This window comes from Lactuca sativa, chromosome 6 (assembly GCF_002870075.4).
Source record: "Lactuca sativa cultivar Salinas chromosome 6, Lsat_Salinas_v11, whole genome shotgun sequence".
Lineage (NCBI taxonomy): Eukaryota > Viridiplantae > Streptophyta > Magnoliopsida > Asterales > Asteraceae > Lactuca > Lactuca sativa.
Genome location: NC_056628.2, coordinates 143,913,149 through 143,940,701, shown reverse-complemented (window position 1 = coordinate 143,940,701; position 27,553 = coordinate 143,913,149). Strand labels below are relative to the sequence as shown.

The 27,553-nt window shown below is 35.5% G+C and overlaps 2 protein-coding genes and 1 long non-coding RNA gene across 4 annotated transcripts; 2 read left to right on the top strand and 1 right to left on the bottom strand.

Moving 5' to 3' along the window:
• Nucleotides 1–21,098: 21,098 nt before the first annotated feature.
• On the top strand, nucleotides 21,099–21,880 carry LOC111890563 (GDSL esterase/lipase At1g58430). Its single transcript, XM_023886670.2, has 2 exons — nucleotides 21,099–21,711; nucleotides 21,872–21,880. Exons 1-2 carry the CDS (start codon nucleotides 21,106–21,108, stop codon nucleotides 21,878–21,880), a joined length of 615 nt encoding a protein of 204 aa, XP_023742438.1. The 5' UTR covers nucleotides 21,099–21,105.
• LOC111890497 (uncharacterized) lies at nucleotides 21,881–23,955 on the top strand. 2 transcript variants are annotated; one of them, XR_008224613.1, is made up of 5 exons: nucleotides 21,881–22,317; nucleotides 22,419–22,519; nucleotides 22,595–22,777; nucleotides 23,016–23,142; nucleotides 23,331–23,955. It is a non-coding gene; the product is annotated as an uncharacterized LOC111890497 (long non-coding RNA). The 2 variants fall into 2 exon arrangements; XR_002849888.2 differs by having other exon boundaries at nucleotides 22,595–23,142.
• A 306-nt stretch (nucleotides 23,956–24,261) lies between these two features.
• Nucleotides 24,262–26,230, bottom strand: LOC111890494 (uncharacterized). The gene is made up of 2 exons (XM_023886600.2): nucleotides 25,406–26,230; nucleotides 24,262–25,337 (listed from the first exon to the last, which is right to left on the bottom strand). The coding sequence occupies exons 1-2, from the start codon at nucleotides 25,768–25,770 to the stop codon at nucleotides 24,302–24,304; spliced, it is 1,401 nt and encodes a 466-aa protein (XP_023742368.1). The 5' UTR covers nucleotides 25,771–26,230; the 3' UTR covers nucleotides 24,262–24,301.
• Between the last annotated feature and the right edge of the window lie 1,323 nt (nucleotides 26,231–27,553).

Below are 27,553 nucleotides of genomic sequence, written 5' to 3'. Positions count from 1 at the left end.
AACGGTCCAATGCTACTCTGATCTCATAACTGTGGTGACGATCCGACTGTCAAATCGTCGACTTAACCATAACTGAACCATTTGGGAAATCCGAAATCTAACCCGTGGATTCCCATATCTTCACTGCTGCACCCAAACTGGTGGGTACTACTATTTCCCCTCGTGTCCAAATAACGCGCTCATGTTATCTACTAACTTGACGAGTGCTACGGCTACTTCCGCAGACTTACAACACTATACTACTATCTGACTGCTAGTGAATGCTACGGCTACCCCCGCAGACTTACAACACTACTACTACTATCTGACTGCTAGTGAATGCTACGCCCCCCCCCCCCCCCCCCCCGCAGACTTACAACACTACTACTACTGTCTGACTACTAGTGAATGCTACGGCTACCCCCGCAGACTTACAACACTACTACTACTGTCTGACTGCTAGTGAATGCTATGGCTACCCCCACAGACTTACAACACTACTACTACTATCTGACTGCTAGTGAATGCTACGGCTACCCCCGCAGACTTACAACACTACTACTACTACTATCTGACTGCTAGTGAATGCTACGGCTACCCCCCACAGACTTACAAAACTACTACTACTGTCTGACTGCTAGTGAATGCTACGGCTACCCCTGCAGACTTACAACACTACTACTACTATCTGAGGACATCCTGACTATCCCTAGTCCTGCTAGTGATTCCTCATCCTGATTTCTCAAAACCAGCCCTCCGTCTTCGAATACTACATCAACCTCGACATCTTATTTCCTTGATATACTTAGCTCTTCGTCGAGGAATTCTTCGGCTTGGTTCCCAAACCAACTGTCTACTAATCCGGATAAGAGAAGCTATTGTTGGGAAGTTTCCAAACTCCCAACTCCTGAATCTGCACAACCCTGCATGCTGACTCTGTCACTGGCTACTAATACGAAAGCATCTCTTGCTGACCGCTCTCAGGATCCTCATTCTGACTCACTAGAGCCCTACAGGTGGTCCTCCAATCCTGGATTCCCGACCAACTTCTAACCATCTCGATTACATGAACTAACTGTTGGGAAGTTCCTCAAACTCCCAATTCTGAACTCCTCAATCCATCAATCACTGTGCTACCATCTTTTCTTCTCAGAGGCCGCGTACTCATTCTGAGTCTACGTGCTCTTATAATTGTATACTCGGAGGGTTCTCCCCCACTTGGATCCGGCTAACTCCTTATTGCTCACTGGTCGAGAGGAATTCCCTATCCTTCCTTCCATGAGAAGGGTGATCTGCTGACCGCCAACGTTTACTTTTGTCGGCGCTCCAACTAACTTTTACCAGATCCGGACCATTCTTGCTGTCTAACCGAGCACCCTTCAATCCTTAACTGTATTTGCTTTAGGGACTACATCCCGAGAACCTGCGTTTGGGGTGCACATCCCCAACCCACTTCCCTACTGTCCGCTGGCTACCTCACTAGAAGCTCTAGATTGTCACTACTAAGAGTATAACTGATCATTACCCGACTAACACCCTCTGCAAGTAGTGAGGCACTACTGAATCTTACACATACATGCTACAGTTACTGTTTCCAAAGTAACCTGCCCTAGAGGGGATGACCTCCAATTCACCATTCTAATCCCAAGGTATCTAGATGGCATATATCTCCGACACAATAATGTAATATAATACTCACGGTTACATGCTTACTAACATCGATGCAGTACCATAATAATAGAGTTACTTCAAAAGGGAAGAATTCAAATTACATACCTGCGATCTAGTGCGGCTCGATCTTGACTTTCTGCGGAACGATGGGCGCCTGATCCTGAACTTTCTCCATCACCAAAACGGGACATCGAGACTTAAAATGACCCGGCTGGTGACAATGAAAACATCTATGATCCTGCTTACAATCTCGATACACATGTCCCCTTTCTCCGCACTTGAAACACATGAACTTGTGACAAGAAAACCCATGAGTCCCTCCACACTTTCCACACACCTCTTGGTCCTCCTGACCTCCAGCGCCCAAGTCAGCTGAGTAGGACTCTACACTTCTTCCCAATCTCCCTGCAACACGTGCCCGCTTCGTTTTTCCGAGTTGCCCATCCAAACCATTCTCCTACTCTCGAGTGTCCCCGACTACTCCATCAACCGTACGAACACCAGCTGGCTGTCCCTGGAACTTAGCGGTCAACCGACCAGTGACCCGCTCAATGATGTTGGGCAACTCCTCGCGAATGACTCGCGAAATCTCATTAACTACCCAATCATGAAAATGTCTCTCCTGGAGACAGGGTGCCCACTCACAATTGTCCCCTGATGGTAAGAGCTAGAAATGGGAATTCCCTTCCTGATGGATCCCTGAACTCCATAAGCATCAGGCTCTAGACGAGCCCCAGACTGTCCTGAAACTATCCCGGCCCTAAAGGCCTCAAGATGACTGTCCATAAGCTCCATGATGGCCTCTCTAACCGAGCCGAAAATCACTGGAGTCTGATCAATGATGTTGCGCATAATCTCTGCGGAAATGAAATCCCTCATCTGATCATCAAGCTGCCCAGCTCCAGAGTCCGAGCCAGATCCCTCCCCAGTACCTGAACTGCTAACTGGTAACTCGCGCAATGACGCCATGCTGAAAATATAACACTTCCTGATCAATATACACACCGTTGCTGAGGGATCTCTCACACACTCTAAAAGTTCCCTGGTCTTGTCTCGGCCCCTCTTGGTTTGGGTACGGATCCTCTGCTTTCAGTAGTACGGTCCCATACTACTTTCCACATCTATCCGTACTTTCCTCAAGAGTTACCTTAACTCCACCAAGTCACTCTACTGCTACTAATCTCTACTACTTCCTTCCTAGGCTTGCCCTAGGGAATTTCTGTCTCCACCCAACCAGTCCTCAGCTACTGAAGGCCTTCTTGTAATGCCAATTAGCCACCACCTGAATACCATCACATGCAATGAGGCTCGGATAATCCTTCGAGTAAAAGACTCGTCCCTACAATGGTTGGACTCAGAAAAGAGCTGCGCAATAGGGCCAAATCCAACACTCTGAGATTATTTAACTCTGCTCACATGTGATGTGACGTATTCACCTAATGGCTAACTCCCATAACTCAGAGTCCCACAAAGCACAAAGCAAGCAGCATTCAGATAAGGGAGACATACTCATGCAAAATTATTCCCATAACCAGAAACTATACTAGCATACAATGCTAAGCTCATATTATCAGGCATAATCTACATAGGCTATCCTACTACTGTCTACTCAATACTAGCATGTAATTCTCATAAGGCTGAAACACATAAGCAGACACATAAGGCATCCTCCTAGATCCTTAGTCCTATACTAGCATGTTGTTCTACTGAAACTGGAACTAAAACTGAAATGGAAACTGATAATCATAAACTTGTATGGGTAATTTGGGAGTACTTACTTGAGCTCGGCTGATTGCATGCACCACACCCTTTTTCTCTTTTCAAGTTATTTTCTTTCTAAATATTCTTTTCGCTTTTTCTAAGACTCTTTTCTTTTCTCAAACTCCTTTTTACCAAAATTCCTTTCGAAAAAATGTTTTTCTTTTGAAAACCTTTTACCGTTTCCTTAGTTTGAGTCCAGACACACTCTCAAGTATGTCCGAATCCCTCAAACCAAGGCTCTGATACCAACTTGTAACGACCCAATTTTTCACGACTAAAATTTCTTTTAAACATTTTTGAAACCATATTTATAAAAACCGTTTCATAAGTCGTAACATAATTTCATAGTAATAATTCAAATAATAAACTTATTATCAGAGTAAAACATCCCAGGCTAACTGACTATGGTGTGAGCACTGCAACCGCTCCGAGCTCCTCTTTTGAAAACTGAGTACCTGAAACCAAAAACTGAAACTGTAAGCACGACGCTTAGTGAGCTCCCGCAAACTACCACATACCATACAAACATATAAAGCACATACTGGGCCTTGCCCACTGCATCGGACCAAAGTTCGGAAACTGCATCGAGCCGAAGCCCGGACTAACTGGGACCATGTCCCCTGCATCAGACCGAAGTCCGGAAACTGCAACGGGCCGAAGCCCGGACTAATTGGGACCATATCCCCTGCATCAGACCGAAGACTAGAAACTACATCGGGCCGAAGCCCGGACTAACTGGGGCTTTGCCCCCTGCATCGGACCGAAGTCCGGAAACTGACTGGGACCTTGTCCCCTGCATTTGACCGAAGTCCGGACTAACTGCATCGGACCGAAGTCCGGAACTAACTGAACAAAGCATAACATAAACATATCAACTAACATGAACACACATATACTGCATACTGCATCGGGCCATGACCCGGAACACATAACACAAAAATCATGTCTGAGCCACAAAGGCATCAAACATACTAACTACTGCATCGGACCGAAGTCCGGTAACTACTACTGGCTAAACGGGCCGGCATTGTGGCCTTAAACCCGTTCCTACTGGAAGGAAACTCACCTCGAAATGCTGATTGCTGAAAACTCGAGTGAAAGATCCCCAACTGCTGTCCCGGCTGCTCTCCGGCTATCATGACAAGTCAAACACTAAATCAAAAAGGGAAATCTTTTGATGGGTAAAATGACCATTTTACCCCTGTTATGGCATGGGTCACAATATAGCCCAAACCCTCAATTCCTTCCAAATCCATCCATGGCCCCACTAAAGGCCCACTAATGGCCCAATTTGCTCTTTTGGGCCCAAAGCCCTTTATTGGACCTTACTCAAGCCCAATGCTAAATCCTTGGTCCTTAAAAACTGAATTCTTATGGCCCAATAAGGCCCAAGGACCCTAAGTCTCAACTCAGCCCACACCGAGGCCCAAAATGCAATAAGCCCAACTGACTGCGCTACGCGGGGGCGTACTCTAATGTACGCTTAGCGTACTGGCCTGCTAGAGAGTACGCGGGGCGTACCTTCAATTACGCTCGGCGTACTTATTCTGTTAAGACACTTTTCATTTAAGTGCTTAATACTCCGACTCAAGAGCCATAAACTTATATCTAGGTCTTATTCTATGCATTAAGCCATAAAGTCACTGACTTGGTGACTTTACATGGCCCAAACCAACCCTAACTCTCAAAACACTCTTCTACTTCCACAAAGGGGACTAGATCTCATGCATGGACTTAATAGGACCACAAAGGTCGAAACTTTACTGCTTCTGGGACTCATATGACTCTAAGGGAGGCAACCCTGGTCTTAGAAACGATCTTAAGTCATAAAGTCCCAATCTTGGGACCAAAAAGGTCCATAAACTTGCACTAAGGAGATCTAAGAGGTTAATCATCAAGCTCAAGACTTTTTACCTTGCAAAGGTCCGAAATGAAGCACTTATCCCAGATCTACAAGCTCTAGCTTCAAAGGTTCCTCCTTGCCAATCTTCTTTTCTTTGCTTCCAAGCTTTAATCCACCAAAATAGGTTCTCCAAGGTCAAGATCTCATAAAATGAAGGTAGGGACGTTCTAGGGTTTCTTCTGAGGTTGGGGAGGCTCATATGAGGGCTAGGGTTGGAACCATAACGTCCTTTATATAGTGCTCAATCCGAAATTAGGGTTTCATAACTTTTTAGCGTATGTTGGGCGTACGCCTTGGACATCCGTGACTAAGCTGCCTTATTACGCTGGGCGTAACACAGCCTACGCTGGGCGTACCCACGCGTGTTCCAAACATGCATGAATGGTCTTCTATGCAATCTTTTCTCTTTAAGGGCCATTTTTGCCAAATCTTCAAAGTGTCATAACTCCTTCATTCTAGATCCGTTTCTGATGAACTTTATATCCACAGAAAGGTGGCGAGAAATCCTACGCTTCTAACAACATAACCCGACCCGAAAACTTCTCGAATAATAACTCCAAATTAATAAAGGACTAAAACGTCCCTGGCCTTGGCCTATGAAATTCCATAAACGAATATTTTAGAACAGGGCGTTACATTATCAAGTGTTGATTCAGTATAATATTTTACTTATTTTCTATCGGTCACATAAACCAACTTAGCAATCAACAACTAGAAAATGTCCATACAACTTCCTATTTTTTGAAAAACTAATATTACATTTATATTTCTAACACATAGACCTAATGTTCAAGATGAAAAAGATGCTAAATTTTGAATAATACCCTCGAAACCCTAGAATTAGAAGAGGGGGTAGAGGGAAGGAGAAAATCGGCCGTATAGATCATGAACGAAATTTGTATACCTTGGGATCCGATTTATAGTGTTGGTGGTACAAGGAATACCCTATATTTAAATAATAAAAGAATACTATTTTATCTAATTAATTCTAAATTAATCTAGAAATTAAATCCAATTAATTGTGATTAATTCTAAATTAAATCATATTGATTTCATATTAATTTATTAATCATATAATAAATTAACAAAACAATTATCCTCTTTTCTAAATCATTTCTAATTGTTTCTAGCTGTTAAGGGAACCCAAAAAGAACTTTGCTTTTATTCAGAAAGTTACTCTAATTTAGTTATGAACTTAGACACTTAGATAAATCATCAACTACAATTGCAAGTATACACCTTTTGAACAATAACAAAGAGTGCTTTCCAAGACACTGCTGAACTTTGAATAAATCTAACAATGGTCTTTAGATAAGTGATCAACTATTCATTCGTTCAACAAAATATTGTATTAACATAGTCATGGATGAAAGATCAACCTCATGTTCATTTTTTTATTCCTGACCTATAACTTTTATGATCAAATTTAGACATCAAAATCAAACACATCAATTCAGTCCAGACCAACTGCTTGTATTTTATAGATCAACTTAAATCACCGAGGGGCCCATATAATTGATTAGTCTAGCCTCTGATACTACTGATAGGCTTTCAAGGTTACTTTTAATTAAATAATTACACAACAGAATAAAACCCTAATCTTTTATGGGCACATGCAACTTAGAACATCTATGACTTAATACATAATATAGCAATGTACCAATGAAAACTTTATCTAACCTAATTTTAAAGACACAAATGAAAGAATGTGTGTACCTTGTCAACAATCAATTGTTGTTTCTTGAACCTTCTCCTTGGTTGACCTCTTGGGAAGAGCATGAAAAAAAATTACACTCCTTAAGGCCCTATTTATACTGTTGGTGGTACAAGGAGAACCCTAGATTTGAATAATAAAATAATAATATTTTATCTATTCAAATATCATAACCTTATCAGCTTAACAAGCCTTTCACAATCCTCCAAGAACCCTTCAAAAGTTGTCCACTACCCAAAGATGGCTCTAGAATTATTTCCTTTCTTGATTATGAACAAATACAATAAACCGTTGGACCTTTAATTAGTTCCAATTTGTCACAACTAGCACTTTTGGCTAGGAAATTTCGTCCTCAGGTAAGTAAGGACTATTGAGAGACTGTGCTAACACTCCTAAGTGTTCAATATGAGTTCCTAAGGAGCCATATAGTGTTAGAATGCAAATCTCTCTAAGTATAGTGAATCTCTCCCAAATCTCTCCAAGTAAGTGAAATCTCTCCCAAATCTCTCAAAGTATAGTGAATCTCTCACAAATCTCTCCAAGTATGTGAAATCTCTCCCAAATCTCTCGAATTATAGTGAATATCTCCGAAATATCTCCAAGTATGTGAAATTTCTCCCAAATCTCTCTAAGTATGCGAAATCTCTCCAAGAATAGTGAATCTCTCCCAAATCTCTCTAAGTATGCGAAATCTCTCCAAGAATAGTGAATCTCTCCCAAATCTCTCCAAGTATGTGAAATCTCTCCCAAATCTCTCCACGTATCTCAAATCTCCCTAAGTACCTTCCTCAGTCGAAAACAGCTCAAAACCGAAAGAGGAAACCCCAAAAGGACCCTCTTGGTCCAAAATGCTCTTGGTCCGGACTCCTCTTGGTCCTGAACCTCTTGGTTCGGACTCCTCTTGGTCCGGAACCCTCTTATTCTGGATACCCTTCTAAGGAATCAGGAGGAATCACCTCGGAACCCATGTGCTTCGGACCCTCTTGCATGACTTCGGAAGGAGTAAGCTCCGGAAGGACCTCACCTGAAGACCTACATCGGAAGCTGCAGCCGGCCTCGCATCCTCGGTCCGGACCAACCCAAAAGCGCGCCTAACTTCGGAAGTGGGCATTGACTTCGGAACTCGTACAACACCTCTGGAACACACATGTTGTCCATTTCGGACCCTCGGAGCCTTCATCCTTCCCTCCGGAATTTAAGATATAGCTCCGAAATTTAACTAACAGCTTCGGAAATTGCCCTAGAGTTTCGGGATTCACTATTTAGCCCCGAATTTTGGACTATTCCGGACCTTTTTATCATTTTAAGATATTTTGAGGTCGGGAATCCCACCAAACCCATGTTTTTCTTAACTGAGACCCCTAAAACCATTATTTTATTCTAAAATTAATTATTTAAGCATACTCTTCATAAAAATAAATGGTTGGGATTTAGAAAAACCTTATCCTAAATCCTGAAAAGGACAAAAGGATTGACTTTGTGATTTGATGAAATTCCTCATTTCCCATGCAAATCACAATACTCCATGCTTTATCCACCAAACATCCATGCATGGACCACCAGATTCCCATGCATCAAAGATTCCTTTCCTTTTCTTATACTCCAAAGCAACGACAGTGAAGGGGTTAGACTCCACTTTCTCTCTCACTTTTCCCCATTTTCTCTCAAAAACTTATCTTCAAGCAAGAAAATAGGATCTTGCTGAAAGGAAATTTCCCAACTTCTTCCTGAGAAATTTTAAGGTAAATTCCTCCACCCATCTAATATTTTATAATATTTCAAGATGAATCGATATTATTTTATTCATAATATGTGATGATCACCCTTAGGAAAACATCCCTCCGAGGGAAGTTCCTCATCTCAGCCAAGAGTTTAAGCTTGAGATCTTCACTCCATATCTTCAGACAACTCCTCAACTAACTCAAGGTGAGCTTCATACCCCACTTTTTTCAATGTTTTAATGTTTTTGGGGGAGAGTACAAGTCAAATCTTGCCTAGATTCTTAAATGATTGCGTATATACGTATGTTTGTATGTGTGTGTGAAATATTATTAAATTATTATTTAGTAATATACTCATGAACGAATGATTTTTAAATTTCCTAAAGAATAGAGGATACTTTGAACAAAAGAGCCTCCCAACTATTAAGTGTGTCCAACTTAACCCCTTTATCTATGCTTTCATGTCTAAAGATAAAAGTTATAAAAAGGAACCTTACTAAGTGGACACCATTTCTAGTGATTCTCGAAAATAGAAACTTTGCGACTATTTTGCAAACTATCAGGGAGTATTTTATAAATATTCAATATAAAAGTTTGCATTAAGAAAATATACAAGTATAGACTTTATGACAGAAATATTTGCATGTCATAAGTTGTTGTCATAACACCTCTACGAACATAAGTAATGTTCTATATGTCATAAAACAGAAAATGTGTGTCATAACCGGCAGTTATAAATTTATATAAATTATAACTTGACACTTTTTCTCTTGACTAAAATGACTTATTTTTCAATAAACGAAAATGAATGAACACGAGCACCTAGTTAACGAGCGCAATCAACGATATAGAACGAGAACAATAGTTTTATTCAATAAATACGATTTCATTATTTATCTAACAAATAATGGATCTCTAACGATTGCTCAAAAGGTTGTTAATATTCTAGTCAGACAAATCTCAAAAGTACCTAAATATAAAAATATTAGTGTACGTCTAAGTCCTGTAAGGAGTTATAGCCAGAGTCTCCTGGAGGGAGAGCGGGAATTAGTGTATAGATCTATATGGGGTTGACACCCAGCACCTTCGTTGTTCGCTACAGCTAGATAGACCAATCTAGGGTGACAAATGTCTTTTCCAAACCGAGGGCGCCTGAGAAACGCCAAAATAGGCACTCCGTCAGATTAGTATGGTTATAACGACTCACTAGAATATGTTATATTAACTAGAAATTTATGTAAGGAAAACCTCATAAATAAATTTTGGCACGTTGTGTTGACAGTCCTACACGTGATAGGTGATGGTCCGCATTTGTTGTGTTGACTGTCCTTCTTCATCGCATAGAATGTCCACAATAGCCATGTTGATTCTTTCTCCTAACAAGTATAGAGTCGTAATACTGCTATTTTACAAACTAAAAAGCATAGGACTCTATAGAAAACGATTTCCTACGATTTCGATAACGATAAACTAGAGTTTATGAATATTTTATAGCAGAAAATATAGGATTTTCTGGAGAAAACGATTTTCTACGATTTCGATAACGATAAACTAGAACTTACGATTATTTTATAGCAGAAAATATAAGATTTTATGGGGAAAACGATTTTTCTACGATTTCGATAACGATAAACTAGAACGCACACACTCAATTTTACTCGATAAGAGGAACATGATTTTCAACCATATATCCTTTTTGGAAAATAAGGGATTTTTCTTGAAACGGTTGATTGTTACTATTCAAAAGAACTATTTTCAATCACAACTTGCTTTTACAAATCACACTACTTTTCAAAATCACTCCTTATAAGGATTAACAAAAGTAATGTCATATACACATATATCCATGATTTTCAAGGCAAGACTTCAAACGATTTCATAGAAAATATTGGATTTTCTGAAAGTACAATGAGAACGATTCTAAACAAGTGTAAACGATTTTAATACAAAAATGCTTATGAACTCACAAACTTTTTAGTTGACGCTTTTCAAAACGACTTGTATTCTCAGGGATCTAGTAAGCATGTAACAAGGGACGCTAATGCAAGATTCTTTAGCTATAATTTGAAGTTTTCTACTTATGTATCTTTTGTGTAACGCGGAGAACAAATACAATATGTAAAACAATGTAAGTTTGTTATCTCAATGTATGATGTTTGGATTGCTCTGTTTCATGTATATTCAATTGTTATGATACTGCACAATAAAGTCACCCGCCTCCGGACATTTCCGTCGTCTGGTCCGGGGGTGTGACACAATTAATTTAGAATTTAGTTCCAATTAATTCTAAATTAATTCCTATTGATTTCATATTAATATATTAATCATATAATAAATCAACAAAACAATTATCCTCTATCCTAAAGCATTTCTAGTTGTTTCTAGCTATTGAGAGCAGCCTAAAAAGGACTTTGCTTTTATTCAGAAAGTTACACCAATTTAGTTATGACCTTAGACACTTAATCCAACAAAAACAACCTATGTGACTCCATGTTTTGTCGACTATCACTGTTCCACACCCTCAAATGATCTTTAAAAAGCTATAGGTTCATTCTTAAATACCACAAAAAGATTACCCCCATCCATGAATTAATCCTAAGAAGTTCGAATAACCTCATAAAAACTGTCCAACTTAAACTAAGAACGATAGAGCCCAAACGACCACAATCCACTACATGCTCAACCAAAAGAATAAAGCGATGATCTGGAATCCAAAATAGGACCCACAAGGTGAGGAAATGCCCCAATAAAACCATATGAAGCGTAGAATCTATCAATCATGTTGAATTTTGATCCCCACATATCACACTTTGTAAATCTTGGGCCCCCTAAAGGGGTATCCAAAAACTTTGCATCATCAATAAACTTATTGTAACATAACGACGGTGACATAAAAAATCGAGATCCAATCTTTCTAACTCATCTTGAACCTTATTAAAACCCCCTAACTAGAACCCCCATTTACCAATGTTATCAACTGCAGAATCAAAAACCAATGCTACCTCTTAGCCTTAGGTTATTGCATGACATATATCAATATGATAAACGCTACCAAAGCTATCTTAATCCAAACTGCTTCAATTACTACATAAATCTCATGAAGAAACACTCATTATTTGCAACATATCCGTATCCAAGACAACCAAAATTCCCACTAAAAAGACCCCAAGAATGAGAGCACTCAAAATGAAAATAAGAGTTCCCCAATAACAACCTCACCATAACTAAATCTATTGCCACCATCTTATCTCCTTAATACGAAGAAATTAATTAATAAAATTCTTATGACACAAAGATCTAATCAAATCCCACTTATCAACATTCACCGCTCCTTCAATGTACATAGAAAAACAATTTACCTTTCCACATTCAAACTGTTTGACCTCGCTCCCAATCATATAAGAAATTTGACATTCACATAGCCAATCCATACATATTTTGGGGCTCAGGGCAAAATAAAAAGTAGGATCTCTCTAGTTTGCAGATGACCAAGTTCCATAAAACTACCATAGTTTGTTTTTTTTTTTTTTTTTTATTATTTTATAAATTTAATTATAGGATATTTCAGTTGAGATTTTATTTAAAATAATAATACTAACCTGATAATGTGTTTCAAAAAACCATCAATTTTTCCCTTTAAAGTTTTTCTAAAGAGAAATTTAAAGCTTATATGTTTAAATCATAAAAAGGAAAAATGAATGATTAAATTTGGCAAATTTCAAAATTTTGTATTTTTCATAAAATTAAATGTTCTGTGTAATTTTTTTTTTATAAAATAACCATAATTTCAATGATTAAAATATGAAAACTTTCTTAAGGTATTAATTTCTAGCTAAAGTGATTTATTTGAAAGTGTATCTTTAAAAATTCATATGACCACTAAACTTAAGTTTGCTTTATTAATTTATTGTTATAAACTTAATTTACAAAATACTTTAACCTTAATTATTTGGAGAAAAAAGTCATAAATATGTGAATTTAAATAAATCGTGAATGATTGGTCCAAATTATTTTTGTAAAAACAGAGTTGTTCTCTTTAAGCAAAAACATCATAAATGGTCTCTGTATTTTCTCAAAATCTAAAGTTTAGTCATTGTGGTTTAAAAACATCATAGATGGTCCCTGTGGTTTCAAAACTTTTGACGATTGGTCCTTATTGCTAACTCCGTTAAGTTCTGTCCGTTAACTGAATGACATTTTTGTCATTTCACTACCACAGGGACTATTTATGATGTTTTATCTTATTTAAAAATAATAATAATAATATGCAAAGAGGGTCTCTCTCTCTCTCCCCCCCTCTCTCTATCAATGTTTGATATTGGGTGCCCCATTCCAGAAACGCGACACAGGTACTCCGGTGACCATTCCATCACCAACCATTGATTTATCCATTTCAAAAACACCATACATGTCTCCTCCCTCCAGTCTAAAACGCCACACACGAAACCCCCCCCCCCCCCCCCCCCTTTCCCTCCTGTTATCTCCAACCAAAGCCAATAGTTAAACAACCCAAGAATCAGTTGATTTCAATCACATTCAAACAAAGCCAATAGTCAAACAACCCAAGAATCCAACAGAGTCGAGAATTAAAGAAGAGAGTCAATAATGAAACACAATTAAACAAAGACTAGACTCAAATTTATAGGAAGAGCTATCGGTTTTAATGCCTATAAACAGACAAACCTAGAATCAAACACAGTAAAAAAACCAAAACTTTAAGACAAAACTTCATTTTAGAAGGAAGAAGAATAAAAAAATAGCCAAGAACATCTGAAAACCCTTCGTGAAGATCAAAAATCCAAAAGCAAATAAAAAAAACCCAATAATTCTAAAAAAACACCAGAGATGAAGATCAGGTACCGATTTGTGTATGCGTGTGGGTTTTTAAATTATTCCCTAGATTATCAGACAACCATCGAGGTGATCAGATGGGTAAGGAGTCGGGTTGTATATAGGTAAGGACAGTATGCCCGTTAAATCTGCAGAAAACACAAAAAAGAAAAGAGGAGGAATGGTTGTAATCAAATCAAGAATCGTGAAGAGGGAGGGAGGGCATACCTGTAACTGAATAAGAGGATTGGAGCTCAATTTCTTCACAACATCACTATTTTCCAAATTGGTAACCCTAGGTTTAGCCAATTAATCATCTGGATTGAATTTCTTAACACACATAAACACTGTATTAGCTTGATAAGAAACAAAAGGAAGATTCGAGGTGAAAACATTAACCGATTTTGAGCCTAACTTTGATTTATCCAATTTTCCTTCAAATGACATAGAAACATCGGCATCAAGATTTGGAGGGACACCCTCCATAAAACCAAACGATAATTAGGTACAAGAGTAGAGAAGAAAATAGGGTTCATGATCGGATCAGAGAAAGAAAGAGACAATATGTGGTGGTGATCGGAGTCCTCACGGTGGCAGCGAGTGGGGGCGGCATGCAATGGCAGTTCCACTGCCTTGCTCGTTTGTTTTCTGCCAATGTGAACTCAAAGGGATGGGCGGTGAACGGTTGCAGGTGGTCGGTGGGAACTAGTCTGACGGAGCCATGCAAGCAGTAACAGCGGCACATGTGAGGATGTTTGGCTAGCTCCGATCAGTAGCAAAGAGTGAGAAATGACAGTGGTGGTGACTGGTGATATAAGAACGAGAGAGACCCTCTTTGCATATTTTTTTTAAATAAGATAAAACATCATAAATGGTTCCTGTGGTAGTGAAATGACGAAAATGCCCTTCAGTTAACGAACAGAACTTAACGGAGTTAGCAATAAGGACCAATCGTCAAAAGTTTTGAAAGCATATGGACCATCTATGATGTTTTTAAACCACAGGGACTAAACTTCAGATTTTGAGAAAACACAGGAACCATTTATGATGTTTTTTGTTTCTTTAATAAACACACCACACCTATACAAGATCAAATATAAAAGGAAGTAAATTTGTAGTTCGGAGAGCTTGAACATGGGATTGCTTAGGAACATTATATGGACTTTACCAAGTGGGCTAAAACAAGGGTGTGCACTTACAATTGAAGAGAATAATAAATATATACATAAACATAACAAGCTTCAAATTTAAGGCCCCAAATTTTTAGAGGGCTATGAGCCGTCGCCCAACTCACCCCTTATTGGGTCGGGGCTGAGAGTATTCCAACAACCCAACACCTCATCCATCTCGTAGTCCTATTCATTTCCAAATATAGTTTTTACTATGCTATTTACAAACATTTTTTTTCTAATATATCCAAGTTAAAATTATCAAACATCTCTTTTTCCAAATAGAATTTCCTTTCTATCTATCATACGAAAAAAATGGAGTTTTTTTTTTCATATTATCTTTAATTGTTTACTTTTACTTATTTTAAAAATTAAGAACAAGAATTCATTTAACACGTATCGCCAATATTTTTATTAACCGTATGTATTAATAATGTTTTCGCAAGGAGTTGAATCGATTTGTATACAAAGCTAGAAAGAAAAGAAGTCACATAGATAATTTGATTCTAGTGACATTTCTATTTCAAAAAAATTACTCTTTTGGATGTAAGAAATCTTTCATTCATGTAGTAGATTATCATATTATTCTTTAAATAGATTTAACTGGTTTTTAAAGTGTATAATTAGAATACATAATACTACCTCCGTCCCATTTTTTTGTTCATTTTTAATTTTTAAAATCTTTATTCTTCAATTTTGACATTAAATATTTTTATTTTTTATATATAATACTTGATGCAAAATATATAAATATATTGTGATTTATTCATTGCTATAAGTTTCATAAAGTAATACATAACACAAATAAAAATATTTAAGGCCAAATTTGATAAATAAAGATTTTAGAATTAAAAAATGAACAATAATTATGAAACGGATGAAGCATATTTTTAATGAATTTAAATGCATTACTTTAATTATCACACTTTAAGTCAAATTAAATAACTATATAAAATAGTTTAACTCCAGAATATATTACCATGGTATAAGGATTGTTATAAATCTCAACCTTTTTACGCTTTAATATAAATGTGAGATGATTTATCATACCATAAAAAAGTTTTCTAGTAGTCAGCATTTCAAACAACTAGCTAGGGATGTGCATTTGGATCGAATACTCAAACCGAAACCGAAACCTGGACCGAACCGACCCATATTAGGACCGAATAAGTTATTTGGGTCAATTCTTAGGTATCTATTTTTGCCCAATTCAGATTTCAGGTTATTCGGTTCGGGTTACCCGAATAAAGGTTTAATCGGGCTAAAAAGATAGACCCGAAAAATGAATAGTCACTGGAACTGAATAACCAAAATAAACCGAAATGACCCGAAGAACTCAAATAAACCGAAATGACCCGAATAACCCAAATAAGGAAATTCTATATCTAGTTCAAGAAAAAAAAAATTAAATTAATATTTTTTTGAACTAGATATACAATTTCTTTATTTGAGTTATTCGGATGATTTTTGTTTATTTGCTTATTCGGGTCATTTCGGTTTATTTGGGTTATTCGGTTCAAAAACATAATGTAGATGTTTATTTGGGTTATTTCGGTCCTTTCGGGTTAATAGTCGAACCGAAAGCCATATTACCCGAACCGAACCGATCCCGTATTAGTATAATCGGTCTGGGTTTCGGTTACCTCTTTTCATCCAATTCGGGTTTTGGGTTATTCGGGTTCGGATTGGTTCCAAACACATCCCTGCAACTAACAAATGATATAATGTTGTAATAAATATGATATTTTCTAATTTTATCAAAAATTATATTTAACAACTTTAGTTTTAATGATTTAAATTGAGGAAGGGAAAGATTATATTATTAAATAAAGTTTGAAATCCTTTCTTGATAAATCTAACATCTTCGATTTGAACAAAAACATTTTTGAGAGAAAACGGATAGTAATTAAAAAATATAATGAGAAGAGAGGGTTGTGTAATTGTGCAAATATCATCGACTGAAGATTGGAAATTACCACACAAAGTTATTCTAAGTACGGTTGAACTTGAATGTACAATATGGCAGATCGACAATATTATAAAGTTGGTTTATGGTTTATTATATTACTACAAGCAATGGAGCACGGCTTAAGAACGATACTATATATCACCTCTCACCAATGTAAATGCTTTCTGATGTCTGAATTTATGCCTTGATGAAATGTTTAAGTGCATTTTAAACAATTAACATATGATATAAGTTGGTGTAAATATGATACCTTTTTCATAAATTATTAGGGGTATCTACGTGGCGGTTTGGTTCGGTTTTTAGCTGAAACCGAACCATAAGCATTATAAGTTGTTAATTCATTTTGGTAGTCATTAGCTATCGGTTAATATTGTTTTTGATTAACGGTTTTTGTCTGCTAAATTAATCATAATGGTAAAAAATGAGATAAAACTAAAACCTGTTTTGCTATACAAACCGAAAAAATAAAGTATATTGTTATAAAAAAAAAAGTGAACGATTCAGTGTTTATAACCTTATTAATATTATAGAAGATTAGATTGCTCATTTAATTCCAAATAATTACCCTTTAAATTTTCAATTTTAAATATAAATATATACCTTATATTTATATTAAAAACATTCATTAATATTATTGGTTCAGTTTTGGATGAAAACCATAATCCAACCATATGTATGTAGTTAATCAAAAATAGAAAGTGCACCACCTTTTTTAGTAATTGTTCGGTTATTTTGATTAAGTTAGTTTTTGTTCGATTTCTGTCTCTATAAATATTGACAACTTTGGTTTTAATGGTTGAAAAACATTTCTCTTTTGCAGGGATAACTTTCACTTTAGTTCAATATGACTTTCAAATATTAAAATTGAGCAAGCTCAAAATTAGATCTGATCTCCGTAAATGTAACACTCATGATTTTTGATATAATTAATAGGACTATAAGAAATTTGATCCGACTTCATCGTTGGACTTAATTTGTAGGCTTCATATATTTCTTTGGTTGATTTTTTTTGCTAAATAGATTGATATAAATTATGGTTTAGAATTTTGAAGGGTTGGTAATATAAATGTGCAAGTGGAGGGACTCACATTGCAAGAAATGCAGATAATTGTTAAATTACGTAACGAGTTATTTTCTTTATATGACAAAAACATGCACAGTGGAGGGGATTGCGTTTGATTTGGAATCGATCGAAAGTGCTGAAGTTACAAATAGCACCAGAGCTTAGTTTTGTTGAGATCGAAGAGTGTAAATGTAATTTCAGGTAATTAGAACTAGCTGGATTCGTGAGTCTGTATCTTAAGTTTGAGATGTATGTAGCGAAATATTTTGGGACTTGTGTTCTGCATCTAAAAGTAGCCGGTTGGTGGTGGAATAGTTGTTAATTCAAAGATCATTTTTGTTAAATTATTAATACTATTGACGACGATGAGAAACCGTGTCCAAATCGTAGCCCTTAAACTGCTTAACTTTCGATCGGAACCGCATAAACTCAAATATGGCGGTTGTTTACGGTTCCAACAATCGGTTTTGACGAATCTCCTCCTTCTCCCCACGTTCTCACAGTCGATCGTTTTCTCCTGTCACGTTCAATCGGTTTTCAGGTTCTTCCAAGATTCAACCAACCACGATACAAAGGTAGGTTCTGATTTCGTATCAAAAGTCTTCACCTTCAGGTGGAACAAAAACCTAGGGCTCTAGTCAATTAATCAGTAGCAAATGTCAGATGTAATCTCAAAACTTGGAATGGAAAGAGTCTCCAAATCCACTTCAGGTAAGTTATTCAACATGGATTGTCTATCTCCTGCTTCTTCTCTCAAATTAATACCAGCCAAATTGTGTTTTCTTCTTATGATATGGCAAGTTGGTTCATTAAGTTGCTACCCTCATCCACACACAATTAAATTAGTACTCGCCAAATGTGCTACAATAGAGGATGTTTCGTGGGTTCTTTCACCTTTACACCAACGACGGTGGAGCCGGAGAGAGAGAGTTTATGGTGTATAATTAAAGCTATTCAAAGAATACCATGAACTTAATATTGTGTTATTTACATTGACGATTATGATGCTTCTCTTGCCAGCCTCATCCAGGTTTCAGAACCAACTTATTTTCAAATAATCTCTTCTCAGATCCAATATGCAAACATATTTGGTAATCGCATTTACGGATATATATATATATATATATATATATATATATATATATATATATATATATATATATATATATATATATATATATATATATATATATATATATCTTAACTATATTATTAAACACTAGGCGAATGCCCGCGCGTTGCGCAGTGGGATAATTATGTAGTTTAATATGGTTATATATAGTTTAATGTATTGTGAATAAGCCATACATAAAACTTGTATGCGATTAAATAGCATGTATATTTTTTGATTTATAGATTTTTTTTATCATAATAAATAATGAAATTTTTTTACTATTAGTATAAAATTTTAAATGTAATTTTTATGTACACATTAGTATCTAATTTAATTAGTTGATGATTGATTAGATATGCATTCTTATTTGTGGTCGTCTATTTATGTGGAACCTCATAAAAATACATATTTAACGACTTTTGTTAGTTTTACTATTGAATAGAAAATGGTGTCGTATTTTAAGTAAATATAAAAAATCTCATTCTTAGTCTATTTAAGATAGTGACATATTTTAAGTTAATAAAAAAAATCATATTCTAGAACAAATGAAAAGAAAAAACGGAGCCAAATTTTTTAACTATAATAAAGTTGATTTCAATTAAAAAGTGCTCAATCGAAGATAATATCATTCAATAAACAGCATAAGATATTACGTTATATTTAAATTACAGACATCATTTTTGTAAGAGTCATTCAAAATATATGAGAATATAGTGCATAATACAACAATGTAATAACCAAATGACCATAACATATTTTAAATGAAATATAATTATAATATATTATCTATGCAATTAAATTTCTGCACAACATGTGAGATTCGTCTACTATATGGTATTCTTCTAATATATTATATTATAGTGTAAACATTGTATTTGGAAAACTATTTTGAGTTTTAGGCTATGTTTGGCGCGCCACAGCTAGCTGATAAGCTAGCTTATTTTTCGAGTTTTTTTATGTTGTCGTGTTTGGTAAGCCAAAAAGTAGCTGATAAGCTAGCTTTTTGAATTGCTACTTAGACTAGCTTTTTAGGAGCTTTTTTTAAATTTTCCAAATACACCCCTAATTAGTTATAGAAACACATATTCTTACATGTCCTTTTATGTAATTTTATATATTTCAGCTAGCTTTTTAGCTAGTTTTACCAAACGTTATTTTTTATCAGCTAACTTTTTATTTAACAGCTAGCTTTTTAGCCATCAGCTAGCTTTTCAGCTAGCAGCTAGCTTTTCAGCTACTCCGCCAAACATAGCCTTATTGTAGTTTATAACATTAAATTTGTGATGAGTTGTGTTTGACACACATTTGTGTATTTATATCTATATTATATATTTAAAACTAATCGTATATAAACATCCAACCTAAATATTCATCTTCAAGTTTTCTTTCTTCGCCACGTAAACAAACTTTTGTTATAAAGCCAAAAATGGAATAAAAGACACTTAATTGTATGATCATGATATATTGTATTTTGATTGGGGCTTGTACAAAACATGCATGAACATATATTATTAATTTATCTCTTGTTTTGGGTAATTCGAATAAGATAGCTTCAAATCCAACGTATCAAACGGATTACCCATTTACTAAAGTCTAAAACCCAAAAACTCAAACATGTTCTAATACCATACAAATGCATGAGGTTTTAGCAAATTATTATCTCATATGAATTATCATTGATTATGTGTGATTAATTATTAAGAAGGTGAAAAGGTTTGGTGGTTTCAAATGCATGACGTTTTAGCAAATTATTGTGGGGAGTTTCAAATGCATGACAATCAAGAGAAAATGCATGCTTTATAAGTATGTAAGATATTGACCATGTCTTGAAAATTAAGAGGTATACATTTAATAACACCATGTACAATCTATTAAGCTTACAATGTATAAGTATACAAGCATCGTATCATTGTAACGTATGGTCGTAGCTTCTCGTGGAAAACCTAATACCCTCTAAACACTATCAGCCATCGTTTCTTCCAAAGGCTTCTTCCAAATCTATTCTGTCTACCTCCTCACTTTCTTCAATCTCCGATAGGCTTCCATTACCACCACCCTCCTATATTCGTCGCTATCGTCACCCTGCCGATGTTGTCGTTACCTTCAGTCGTCGTCTGCAACCCTGCTTCTACCTAGAAACTGTAATTCTATCTCGCTGCCACCATCGGACACTATTAACTACAAGCGAGTGTCCCCTCCATCACTAATTCTATGGCTTTCGCCGTGTTCATCTTCGCCTTATTTCTCAAAGTCTCCACCGCCCTTTCCAGTCAGAACATAACCCATCTATTCTCTGCCGTCTTCATTTTTGGCGACTCCACTGCAGATTCCGGCAACAACAATTACATAAATACCCCATTCAAAGCCGACCATCCCCCATACGGGGAAGACTTTCCTGGAAAAATCCCCACCGGCCGGTTTTCAACCGGAAAACTGATGTCGGACATTTGGGCGTCTCTGCTGGGAATAAAACAAACCGTTCCTCCGTTCCTGCAGCCTAATATCTCCGATTTTGATATCCGCACCGGAGTGAACTTCGCTTCCGCCGGATCGGGGCACGATGACATGACGACTCAGATTTCACAGGTGATTCCTGTGACGAAGCAGTTGTATTACTTTAAGGAGTATATAAAGAGATTGAAGAAAGTTGTGGGGATCAAAGAAGCCAATAGGATAATTGAGGGGGCGTTGGTGTCAATTAGTGGTGGAACAAATGATTTCACGATTAGCTACTACGATCTGCCTTCTAGAAGAGACAATTTCTCCATGGACGATTACCAGGATTATATATTGAAGAAGCTTCAGAATTTCATCAATGTAACTCTCTCTTTCTCTCTCTCTCTCTCTCTCTCTCTATATATATATATATATATATATATATATATATATATATATATATATATATATATATATATATATATATATATATATATATATATATATATATATATATATATATATATATATATATAAACAGTTCGTTTGATTTTGTGGTGGTGGTTGATAGGATCTGTACAAGATGACACTCAAGTGTATGCAAGCACTAGTTCGTGTCCAAGCTCGAGTATGTGACCACTGCAAAAAGCTTTCAAATGAAGGAAGCTTCGCCTCCAACATCTTTTGGGGGTCTCATCTTGCAGAAATCCAAATTTGACTTGTATTACTACCATCGAATTTGAATCTAACATGCGGAAATTGTTGGATTTGACAGGAGATTTGCTACAGTTTTGGGGTAATGACATGTTATGTTGCATTTACTTTTGAGATAATACTAATTTGCTAATCTTTGATATATTTTGTATGATAAACTCTACGTATTTTTCACCAAATTCCAATTGTTTCTATAAGGTTACAATTTGTTCAGATGTTTCCACCCGTTGAACTTGAGGAATCAATTAAGAAAACTGGTGGATACCCCGGAAGGTAATTTATTAATTTGTGGATTATGTATTTAATCCCTTTTCAGATTTTTAAATTAACTTCCATTTTTTTTTTGTAAAATTAATGTGTTAAATCTAATACAGGTCAGAAAAAGAGCCACCCTCAACACTTATGTGGACCATGTTTTATTTGGCTCAGGTTTGCAGAACCACCGTACCACCGCCATTCTCTATACAAATCTCAGGTAAAACAACTTCTTTTTGATCTCTTATATCGAACAAATTACAACTGAATTTCTTTTTCATCTCTTATGTTGAAGAAACTACAACTAGATTTCGTTTTGATCTCTTTATCTATTCAAATCTTCACCTTTGAACCACCTGCCCTGTACCTCCGCCGCCGCCGACCACTCCTACCATCTGTCATCGTAGAGCGACCTAAAACGATGGGTTTTCTTCATCTTTTAGTAGTGGAGTTTCAATGTTGTTGAATATCCTTGCAGGTATCTTTCCATTTTACATCAAATATCAAGAACTTTTAAATGTCGATAGTTCATCATGTTTTGAAGCTTAGTTTTGAGTTGTGTACTGTTGTAGGAAGGTCCATCTTCAAGTCGTTAAAATGTAATGTTCTTGATTTTTCTTTCATTATTTATGCTAGAAATGTCTTGTTTTGCGTATACATTATCATTGGGTTTCTTTCATTATTTTTGTTTTTGTTGACAATTTTTTTTTTTGCAGATCCAACCATAAGTGAGTGATCTATCTAGGTTTTCCTTTTGACGAGTTTCATTTTTGGTTATATTGATGATTTTTTTTTCCAGATCAGACCTACACCAACTATCCAATAATGAACCTTAAACAGCAGGTCAAATAAGAAGTATACATGCTTTGTGTTTCCTTTTTCTTTTCTTCCATATTAGTTGTCGTTAAAAGGAATAAGAAAAATAGGGAATGCATGTATTCCTTAAAAATATTTTATTTGGGTTTTTTGTTATTTAAGAAAAAAGGCCATTTTACAACGTAATTGGTGCTAACATTAGTTTTTGTGTTTAGGGGGAATATAGGAATCATTCCTGGACATCTTGTTGGAATCAACCCTAACAGCCTGGTGCAAGACAGAAAACAGAGCACAAAGAGGAAAGAACAGGGGAAGCTTTTTTGGGGCCAAATTTTCTGATTTTATTCCAGTGCATACATCAACGAAAGAAGAAAACATCCTACTTAACAAAGTAAATCCTTAGAAACTAGCAACTGAACTACCCATTAGCTACATCTACTAAATAAAAGGACTTTATGGCCATGGCCTTTTACTTATTCAAATTAAAGACAATGGACGAAAATACCCCTGCAGTGAGTTTCTTTTTGGCGAGCGGTGCATGTTGATGTGATTTTTGAAATAGTTTCAAATGATCAATGGATGTTCTTGGCTCTTAAAAAGCATCGTATGAAAGGTTTTTGTGCCTTTTTTTATGTTTTCCAAACCATTATTGTATCTCAAGATGATATATTTCTGTTTGATGCTTTAATGAAACACGTCTTGATCAAATAACAGCCTTGATTTGTTAACAATAGGTGGAAACATGTCTGTTTTCAACCCTAAATGAGATGATGATGAGGATTTGGGACGAAGTGTATGTCTTATAAAAAGGAATAGGATTATTATTTAATTTGAGCTAAATTTAATATGCAACTTGTGTCACGAGACTAAATTGAGATACTATAAGGTATTCTTAGTTAAAAAAGATTGGCTTTTGTTTATTTATTTATTTTAGCATTCTATTTTTGATTCATTTGATCATAGTTATATTATTATATTATTGTAAGGATTGGGGGAAGAATCTGTATGTAGCTACACTTGGAATTAGCAAAGAATTTAGTGTCCTGAAATGAATTAGTGAACCTTTGTTTCTTTTCTCATATATCTAAGTTAAAAGTATTAACCATCTATTTTTTTTATTGGAGTTTTCCTTCTATATCACACAAATTGAATTGGATGCTACATTTTATATTACATGATTGAGGATTCATTCCTTCCTACGATGACACTGATAACAAATATTGAAATTACAGACTCTTGCCCGACATTCGAGGCTCAAATAACCATTAATATCTTGATTACAAATAGAATACACATACATGGGCGTTTTCTTTCTCCGAACATATGTTAATGGATGTTTATGATAGGAAACATTTATTGTGCCCTTGTACAACATGTTTGCTTGATAATCGATTCGACTAATGCAATCAAGATGAAAAGAATTTTTGCATTTGTGACAATAATAGACTGGCATCTTAGGGTGCATTTCTTTCTCACAAATATCACAATAGAAGTCTTCTGGATGATCCATGATCGGGGGATACATCAATGGGATTTTATGTCCTTTGCAATATCTATGAGCAAGGGAATGCAGCGACCTCATTGCACAATACATGTCTAATATGAAGTTGCAAGGCTTACAAGCATAACTTATGCCTTTATAAAATTTGTCACATGCACTACAAAAAGCATCAGGATCTATAACTTGGATAAGAGGATGCTTGTAGGATTTGTGTTTGATGGTTTTGGGTAAAAATGCGCAATTGGCATCAAGGTAAAACTTGCAAGTTTTACAGTTGTACAAAAATGTGTTGACGTTGCTAAAACAACCAATGCATTTATAGCTTATACTGTGTCCCGACAAGTTTATCAAGTCAAGCGAATGATCCGAGTGAAGTGGATGTTGTAATTTGAGTGGTAACTCGGAGCAATATTTATGGAGAGTGAATGAACATCCATCTTTGCAAGTATAGTATGGAAGGGAGAGGGGTTTTACACACCCGTGACATACCTCTAGTGGATTACTAGAGATCATACCATACATATTGTTAAATTGATGAACATTATTAAGGATTAATGGATGATGATGGCTCCAATGTTTAATCTCTTCAGTCTTATCATCATGTATACATGTCTTATCCAAATGTAGCAGTTTTAATGGATCCATGAATGCCTCTAACATGGGAAATTCAAGCAAATCTTTTGCATCTTCATCAACAAAATAAGTACTAGTTGAGACATCTCTGAAACCACAAAAAACAAACATTTAGAAGACGCATCCACAAGCACACATACAAGGGATTTAATTTACCTTTCAGTACTAGAAGGTCGCTGTGCATTTAAGGCACACCTAATATGTACAAAATATCTACAATTTGCACAATGATACAACCAATAATTCCGCTCGATGTATGCATTGCAAATTTCACAATAATGCAAGAAATTAAAGAATATTTCTGGAAGCGAATATATGAGAAACAGTTCGTGATCGGGATGATGGGGTAGGTGGATGATAGGTACTAAGGAAGCACAAGTTTTATGGATCCAGAAGTCGCAACTATCACATTGGAAGAATAAGCCTTCATCCATAGAATTGCAAGCATCACACCGGAATGCAGCAGGTCTTAACTGTAGGGTGAAAGTGTGTTGTGGATGGCCTTCGTGTTGATCCTTCATCTTTGCCTCCTCCTTGATAGCATCTGCTTTAGCCTTGCGAGCAATCCTAACAACACAACAATCAATGCAAACTCCAAAGATGTATAAATCATCGTTTTTAAAAGTATATGAAAACACCCTAGATTTCTTTCGAATACAACACACCGCACATTTCCAATATCTGGAATCTAGATCTTTCAAATCAGTAAGTGTTAATTGATGATGATATAAGGAAGGGTCGTTGATAGTGAGTGGAAGTTGTGCACATGATTTATGTAGAAAGTAACGACATTAGATGCAAGCATATGCAAAACCATTTGATATGGGTTTTTCACATGCATAACAACCAATCAACCTTGATTTCTCCTCACCACCATTGGCACTAGCACCTACAATCTTCTCAGGGTCAAGGAGCTTTAATGGGTGGCTTTTATGACTAAAATGGTTAATCTATTCCATATCTTCTCTCTCTCTCTCTCTCTCTCTCTCTCTCTCTCTTGTGGAAAATGACATATATTTAGCCCTTAATTAAATTTATAGAAAATAAGGTAGAGGCAAAATACCATTTCCACAAAATCAACTTAACTTTTTTAGATTGCTTTGCATCCAAGTATAACTTCTAATGCTATTTACAACATTCTTTTCTCTTATATCAAGTTAAATTTAGCATACTTCTTTTTTCCAATTGAAATTCTCTTTCTGTATGTATTAGTCATGATTTCAAATAACTAGATTCCTTCGTTTTATCTTAATTTGTTGATTACTTATTTTTCGCTTTATTGAAAATTAAAAACAAGAAATCGTTTAACAAATATTGCCAATGGATATTATTAGTATGTATTAGTCATGATTTCACAAGGACTTCAATCAATCTATATAAAATTTTAGCAAAAATAACTACATAGATATATTATTTGATTTTAGTGATGATTGTATTTAAAAAATTATTCTTTTGTGATTTCAAATATCTCATCCACAATATATTCGTATTCATTTATTCAGTAGACTATCATAATATTCATTTAATATATTAAAATGGTTTTCGAGAGTCTATATAATTAGAGTACATAATATATTTTTGAAGAATTTAACTATATTATATTAGTTATCACACTTGAAGACTATGTTTAACAGACTACCTGAAAAATTAGTTGATAGCTGAAAAGTTAGTAACTAGTTGATAAAATATGACGTTTGGTTAAAACTAGTTGATAAGCTACTTATTAAATATAAAACGGCATATAAGGACATGTACGAAAATGATTCAAATTTAATTAGAAAAATATGTAATGCATAAAATTATATTAATGTAAATACTAAAAAACACATCTCCGATTATTTGTATTTAAGTAAAATTTTGTGCATCCCATATCATATTTGCAATATCATCACAAATTTTCTTGCATCTCATGGCATGCCTGTCGAATATTATCAATGACTAAATCTTGAATGATTCTTATGCTCTTTGTATGTATGTAATTGTTCTGTATAGGAGACATATTTCTTATAAAAGCCTTGTAGCACATATCCTAAATTTCATAAGGACGGAAATTAATACTTAAAAGAAATAACGATTATTATACACATACAAAAGTCAGCAGAAGGTGGGGAACAAAGTACAAGGCTAAGGACTAATGAATAAACTTTTCTTATCTATAATTGCAAATCCTAATAATATTGAGTTACAACATAGAAGGTGGTGCTTTGTTTGAAACTGTTTTTTTGGCTTGATATGGTTATCTAATTATTTTTAATGTTCTTTATAGTGTTGCATGATATGAGTTGCAATTATATGTTTAGTGGC

Coding starts and splice junctions, on each gene's coding strand:
- LOC111890563 (XM_023886670.2), top strand. CDS start 21,106: ATGGCTTTCGCCGTGTTCATCTTCGCCTTATTTCTCAAAGTCTCCACC.
- LOC111890494 (XM_023886600.2), bottom strand. CDS start 25,770: ATGAAGGATCAACACGAAGGCCATCCACAACACACTTTCACCCTACAG. Junction 25,338..25,405: donor CGACCTTCTAGTACTGAAAG/GTAAATTAAATC, acceptor TTGTGGTTTCAG/AGATGTCTCAACTAGTACTT.